Source organism: Oscarella lobularis, chromosome 5, assembly GCF_947507565.1.
Source record: "Oscarella lobularis chromosome 5, ooOscLobu1.1, whole genome shotgun sequence".
NCBI classification, from domain to species: Eukaryota; Metazoa; Porifera; class Homoscleromorpha; order Homosclerophorida; family Oscarellidae; genus Oscarella; species Oscarella lobularis.
The window spans coordinates 2,605,273-2,612,520 of NC_089179.1; the positions used below are offsets into that span (position 1 = coordinate 2,605,273).

At 46.0% G+C, this 7,248-nt stretch overlaps 1 protein-coding gene across 1 annotated transcript; it reads left to right on the forward strand.

Moving 5' to 3' along the window:
- Nucleotides 1-5,036: 5,036 nt before the first annotated feature.
- On the forward strand, nucleotides 5,037-6,190 carry LOC136187364 (zinc finger protein 862-like). Its single transcript, XM_065974943.1, has 3 exons — nucleotides 5,037-5,583; nucleotides 5,621-5,958; nucleotides 6,017-6,190. Exons 1-3 carry the CDS (start codon nucleotides 5,037-5,039, stop codon nucleotides 6,188-6,190), a joined length of 1,059 nt encoding a protein of 352 aa, XP_065831015.1.
- Nucleotides 6,191-7,248: the final 1,058 nt, after the last annotated feature.

Consider the following 7,248-nt stretch of genomic DNA (forward strand, 5'->3'; position numbering starts at 1 on the left):
GCAAACAAAGACTAAGAAGCCGTATGACTAGTAAGAGTGATACAGTTTTGCCTTTCGCAATATCTTCGCTCCCAAGAAAGAAGATCTTTACTGGCCTTTAGCTCAGGTTACAAAGCAGTATGATACTGAAACGAAACCTGCTGTAACGCCATAGCATCGATTTGAGCCTAGAATCTGTCAAATAGAAGAGGTCATTCGAATCAGTGGCATCGCAAAACTGCAGTAAAAGGCGCTAAACTATTACTCTGGTACTTTCCCATTCTTCTCTAAACTATTGCTAACCGAATGTGCCCTGCAATAGGTGAAAAACGGACGAAAGGTCTCGAAGTAGTGCTAGCACGCTGGAGCGTCACCAAGGGAACCTAACGGTCGCGTACGCTACGAGCCAATCATAGAGCAGCACGTGAGCTCTATCAGCGTAATACGTCGAACGCCTACGTGCCTTACATCATTGGAATCTTACGGGACAGAAGATTCCAATGATGTCACTCCCGATGACGCACAACGTTCGACGCGATTGCTAGCGCGCTATAAAGGGAAGAAGTTTATGCGTGGGTGCACTCTATATGTTCTCGCTGCCCTTCATATAGAGAGCGACCTGATTGGTCTGCGATGGGAGTCGATCGAACATAGCCACTTGGCAACAAACGGAATACAAACTGAAAAATTCAATTAATTAAAAAATCATCAAAAACCGTATTCCCACGATCTCGATTGGTATTCTCGAAGGACTTTTTCCTTGTCGACGCCGACGACAAGACCTTGTCAAGGTGCAAGAGAAAGACGCCAATGTCCTTTCCGTCGCTATAGGACATCTTGAGCAGCAAATTCAGCTCGGCTGCGTCCCATATGATAAGGTCCTCGCAGTTCTTCGCAAAAAAAAGAAGAGATCGAGTCAGCGAAAATTACGCAAAGCGGAAGACCGCGCCCACGCAATCCAAAAAACCCTTTACCCCTACTACTGCCACCTTTGTAAAATGAGCGTCTTTCGGAAAATTGGTGTCTTTCGGATGTGCCGAAGCGGAGGTGGCGACGGCGACGTCGACAGCGGATCCGTCCGCGCCTAATTCCCATCCGCTCCCGACGAGAGAGACGCAAGAGTAATTTTCTGTCCTCGTGGTACGATTTTCGGGCAAATTTCGAGTAAAATATGATGAATTTTTTTATGGTGGCGCTCCGTTAGATAGCGACGCATCACCTCGGTCGTCAATTTCTTCGAATCGGCGGCATAGATGGGGCTAAAGAGGAGACAATCGGTGTCATTTGGGGAGTGATGAAAGGGTGCCCAGTTGCCGCGTACGGATTCGCCAACGAACTGTCGTGAGAAGTCGTGGCGTGCGCGGTAGCAGCGTCGCTCATTGTAGTGGCCGATGATCTGCACGATGGATCACCTGACTTTACCGGAGATAACAAACAGATGCGACATTATTAGCTGCAGTGCCCCTAAAAACCGCTAAAGACCTCCGCGGGAGCGGTCTATACGAAGGGGGTCTATACGATACCTTTGTATAGACCCCCTGCAGCCACGCGACCAATTAGACGGTGACACGCCTACTGGAGGACAGCTGGATTTGCCAAACGCATAAAAAGGCCCAAAATTCTACTTTCCTTCCCAATGACGGAGCTGCCCTAACAAGATCGAAATAGAAAGTTGTTCCTGGTCTTTTATAATTATTCGCAGGAGTGCTTTGTGAATTTGTTGCTCTCGTTGATGTGTCATGCGTTCCGTACTATGCTATCTAAAGAAGCCTGCTTCTTCATATCAGGCCTCTTCGGTTCCGAAACGCTGTCGAAGATCTCGCCGTGCTGGATCAGATGCTTACTTTTCAAGTGCTTGATCATATTGCTCGTATTTCCCGACGTCTTCACGACTTCCTTACATAAGAAACATTGGGACTCCTCCGGGATTCCAGTTTCTACGTAGTACGTTCAAGCAGGACTTCGCTTTCTTCTCGGAGCACTCATTTTGTCGTGCAGTAGCTAAGATCTGCACTAACGCGGTGATGCAATTGCCAAATGCCGCGCGCAGACGCCTCGGCGAGGCGCGCAGACGCCGCGGCGAGGCGCGCAGACGCCGCGGCGAGAGAGCTAGGCAGATGGGTATCGTATCGAAAGGCGTCACGGTATCGATACTGCGGCCGCGCATTCGGTATCGGTAATATCGATAATTTGATATCGATACGCCCATCTTTGGGTCTTTCGACCGTCACATCTTTGACAAAGAATCGCCAAAGAAAATTTATCGTTCAACAATAGCGAACAATAGGGAAATTTCTGAAGCAACTGTTTTTCGTGCGATTTGCTTCTTTAGGTGCGTCGGTTGACCTTTGAAACGGGAAAAGGTCAAGTTTATTCATTAAACTCAATCCAAGAAAAAAGCTCTAATACGACCCGTATACAAATCTCACTACAGAATTGTGGACAAATCGACATTTTGTTTAACGTGTGTTTGCTATATGTGTGAGTTAATAAAGACTACATCCGATACGTCTTTACACACTGCTTCTAAGTTAACAGGCTCTGTTTCACTTTATATCCATTTACCTCTAGGGCTTTGCGATATTTACCTCTCTTTCAACTTTCCTTCACCATACTTGTTCACTAACGGATTGTTTCAAAATGTTGTCTTACATGTGTGATTCGCCTATATAACGACATCCATGCATTCATAAAATAGATCTCTTGAAACGCTTTTGATAGAAGATAGCGAGGTGACCTAAGCACTTCAAAATAGCAGAAGAGACCCGGAAACGACAATAAGAATACAAATTTTATAAGCAGGCTCTGAAAAACAACTTTATGCATTTAATACAAAAAGGCGAGGCTCTTTTGATTAATTTATTAACCGATATTTACTCATTCAATTAAAACTTACATCTCTTGGAGGTGATTCAGATGTGGCTGTTTAGTCAAAACTGCTGTATCGCTTGTTTGAGATTGCCTCACTGGTGATGCCTATTTAGTTTTCTGTCTCTATAAACGCCTTTTTCTGCCACTTTTTGCCGTACCAACTTTTCTTTTCAGAGCCTTTTATGTTCCTTTATACAGGTACTTTTATAAAGTTTGGCGTTCCCCACACTGGCTGTCTCTGCGCTGTCTATGACATTATTTTCAAAAACTCGCTTTTATTTTATTGCGTTTGCTCGGCAATTCATTATCATTGTTGCTACAAGATTTCTGTTTCTCTTAGAAGCGTAGAGTTTAAACAGTTAGAGGCAGGCAAGGCAGTTAGCTGGCTTGGGGAAAGGCTGTTGCATGAAGCCAATTCACTTTCTGAGTGTTCTTATTCAGTTTAACGGGTGCGCGAATATCCTGATAAGAGTACATTTTTAAATTATAGCTTCTTTCCATTCCTTATTTTCATTCTCTAATTCCCTCATTTTAGCCTAAAAGCAATATTTGCAATTAATGAAACCGACCGCTGATGAATCAACAGCAAATGCAAGATTTCGCAGTTTTGGGGCTTTGCTTCCAGAAAATTTGTAAGGGGTGTGCGTGGTTTTGGGTTAAATTTGCGCGATTCTGAGCTACGCTAATTTTTGATTATTTATTAGTTATGCAATTTGCATAAATCTAATAAGTATTCTTTTTCTAAAATTTTTTGTCATTGTCACAAAATATTTTCATCGAGATCCCTCAGACCCCTCAGTCTACCGCTTAGTTCTCTGTTTTTCTTCTCATTTTACTAAGCAAACTAATTAATTTGCGTATTCGCTGATGCTTTCAAAGTTAATCTACGACGAACTATTTTTTGAAGCCTTCGTGAAACAGCGTAGTTCTGAATCAGATTCTAGTTAGCATAAAGGAGCATCGCGTTGTGATTGACGTTTGCAAACCTAACCTTGAAGTTCTCAACAAATTGGAAGAAAAAACGTGGCAGTCCGAACACCAAGCAAAGTTGCTAAAAATTCCTCTAGTCGTAGGAAGACAGAGTGAAACTGTGTACGTCGCTAATGCGACGGACGTTTTAAACATATAGTTTACAATGTCCCACCTGTTTATTTCAAATGTTACATTCATTTAAATACAGCGTTCTCGCCAGGACTTTTGTAGCGGGTGGGGTCTGGGGGTGTAGCCCCGGAAAAATTTTGGAATGTGGGCGTGGCTAATAACAATTTTTTACTATTCAATACATGACTTCAGCAACATGCATTGTTTTCTTATACTGAATGATTTGCTTTACAACTTTTGTCTTGAGAATTTTCATTGGAGTTGCATCTTATTAACAGACTTCTCTGCCCACCATACTCTTTTTTATCTTAGCTTCGAGATTTGGTCCTAATTTGCCTACAGAAGTATAGTGTAGACTGTACTATTGTAAGGTGGCCATGTCCAACAGTTCGAGTTCGTTGTAAGCGTTACTGACGTTTGCTGTTAGCCTGTTGCTGCAGAGCGTAAGCTTCTGATCGCAGTTTATCGTAGCGCACTTTACCTCAACAGAATCCTTACCTCGACAAAATCCGTGTACAATATGCGCCGAAAAGATGTTCAGACGTCGCTGTTTGGTGGGATTGTGTCACCGTCTACCCCTACAGCTGCTAGCGAGAGCAGTGCCAGAGAATCTTCGTCGTCTAGCAGTGGCAGTCGATCGAGAAGTCGCGGAGAAGTGGAATCGTGGCGATGCTTCGGATTAGGAAAGTGGAGAGATAAGTTCCCTTGGATTGATGTCAGAGAAGACGGAATATTTTGCTCGCGCTGCGCCGAGTTCAAGCCTGCGTCAAAGACAAGAGCATGCGGCGTCAAAGACAAGAGCATGCGGCGGCTCCTCCACGTTTATATCGTCAGCTTACGTTGGCAATCGACCCGACGTGTTGCAGCGACACGAGAAAAGCGTTTTTCATTCAGAAGCCAACAAGAAATTTCAAGAATCTGTCGCTAGGCGGAGCAAAAGGCGTCGCATTGATGATTACGTCGACCAGCGGCAGCAGTTAACCATAGATGGCGAGGGAATGTGCGACGCTTTCAAATGCCTGTATTGGCTGGCGAAAAATGAAATTGCGCGCACGACACATTTCCAGTCTCTTCGCCAGCTCTGCATGGATTTTGGGAACGAATCCCTTCAGCGTCTCACCAAGGCAAGAAACAAAACCTATGCTTCAGAACAGAGTATGCAAGAAATGCTTGCTGCAATAAGCCGAAGTCTGGAAATGAGTGTTGTAAAGGCGGTAGCCGAATCGCCTTACTATTCAATTGTAATTGACGAATCAACGGACCTGTCAACGGTGAAGCAGCTTGCAATTGTTGCTCACTATCTCAACGTTGACACAGCTTCCCTTGAAGTGCGCTGCCTCAAGCTGCTAGACATGTCGCAATACGTCCGCGCCGATGCCAAAGGAATACTGAGTGCTGTAACAGAATATCTCTCCAACCCGGGCCCTGATCTTCCGGCTATACCGCTAGAGAAAATGGCTGGAGCAGCATGCGATGGCGCTGCTGTAATGCTTGGCCGCGTAACAAAATTGAAAGAGATTGTGCCTAGACTTGTTGCGACTCATTGCGCAGCGCACAGGGCTGGCGCTTGCTTCATCCCAGTCGTCACAGCCGGAGCCTTGGTTCAAGCAAATGGAGAAGGCCATAACCGGGGTTTATGTCTTTTTTTCGCGCAGCACAGTTCATTCAGCTGAGCTGTCGGAGATGCAGAAGGTTATGAATAAGCCCACCGTTAGGCTGCAGAGGCCTTCTGATACGCGCTGGCTGTCTCTCGGCAACGCCGTCACGGCATTACTTAAAAGCTTGGCTGCAGTGAAAGCTGTTCTCGAAAACGAGGCGGCAAGCGGCGACGTGACGGCTATAGGGCTTGTGCATCAATTCAAAAAACCGATGTTTCTCGTGTGCCTTCATCTTCTTTGTGACGTGCTAGATATTCTGAATTCACTATCGGAGGCCTTTCAAACAAGAGACCTAAATCTTTTGGCAATTGAGGGGCTAGTGAGCGCCAAAATGAAAGCCTTACAAAAAGTGAGAGAAGATCTTTTCTGCGGAGGGCACATGATTAAAGGATCTGTTACCTATTCAGAAGAATTTCGGTCTGTCAACAGAACTGAATTTGAAAGAAGAGGACATAGCTACGTTGATGCCATCTTTGAAAACGTCACAAGACGATTTCCTCAAATTGAACTGGTTACACTTCTTGGACACTTTCATCCTCAGCACGCGCCATCAGCTCCTGCCACTGCTATTATGGCCGTAGCAGAATTTTTTGGCTACGATGAATCTTTGTTTTGGAACGAGTTTCAATCATACGCCGCGATGGCATCTGCGCTAGAGCCACCAACGCTGGAAAGAGCAGTCGCTGAACTTTGGCGTCCTCAAAATCGACTTGCAATGGCGGCAGCTTTCCCCAAGGTCTCAGAAGTTACTGCTAGAATTCTGGTACTGCCGGCAACATCCACGGACGCTGAGAGAGTTTTCTCAGCAATGAATCGAATAATGACGCCCATTCGAAACAGATTGAAGAGCGAAACATTGGATAACTTACTCCGAATATCGATGAATGGCCCCCCCAGCGACAAATTGGAATCCTGTTCCAACAGCACTACTCTGGGAGTCGCAGGGTAACAGACGAATAAGGGTGGCAAGAGGTTCGAGATACTTTGGCGATTTCACTGAGGGCTCCTCCAGCGAGAGCGACTAGTGGCTGCCTGGACTCAGGAGTACTATACTATATATGTATGTTGGGTCTTTTCGTAATGCATTATACGTTGTCGTTTCTTCCCTTCTCACGGCGTACCACGAGTCCACAACCCACGACAAGTAAACGCGATAGTTGGACTAGAGCTAGCCTCTTTCGACGGAGTGGAGAATTCCTAAAATTTTCACCGAGCGGGTGGATAAAATCTCACACAAGTGGAATGAATCCACCCGCTAGTAGCCTAGCGAGAACCTTGTTTAAATAAAAGTAAAAAACAAAAATCGTTTAAGCGCAAAGTTGTCACAGTTATTTCACTATCTTGGCGCGCTTGGCGCGCTTGGCAGGCTTCGCGCGCTTGGTGACGCGCTTGGCGTCCGGTTCGACGCTCTGGAGCTTCGTTGAACGTAGCATCCGGACGGGAGGGGGTGATTCTTTTTTGGGTGCCCTCCCGGCGGCAGCCCTCCCGGCGGCAGCCGGAGCTGCGGCGGGGAGGGGTCTCTTGTCTGCTTTGGCGTTAACTGCGGGCGTCCTTTGTCGGAGGCATCGTTCACTTTGTCGGAGGGGGTTCGTCGACTTCGACTGCAGCGGATGGGATTCCGTCGGAGGCAGCGTCGTCG

What these genes read in the sequence shown, in the direction of transcription:
- LOC136187364 (XM_065974943.1), top strand. Translation starts at nt 5,037, where the DNA reads ATGGATTTTGGGAACGAATCCCTTCAGCGTCTCACCAAGGCAAGAAAC. An exon ending in TGGAGAAGGCCATAACCGGG is followed by an intron (nt 5,584 to 5,620) that starts GTTTATGTCTTT and finishes CAGTTCATTCAG; the next exon opens with CTGAGCTGTCGGAGATGCAG. An exon ending in AAATGAAAGCCTTACAAAAA is followed by an intron (nt 5,959 to 6,016) that starts GTGAGAGAAGAT and finishes TTACCTATTCAG; the next exon opens with AAGAATTTCGGTCTGTCAAC.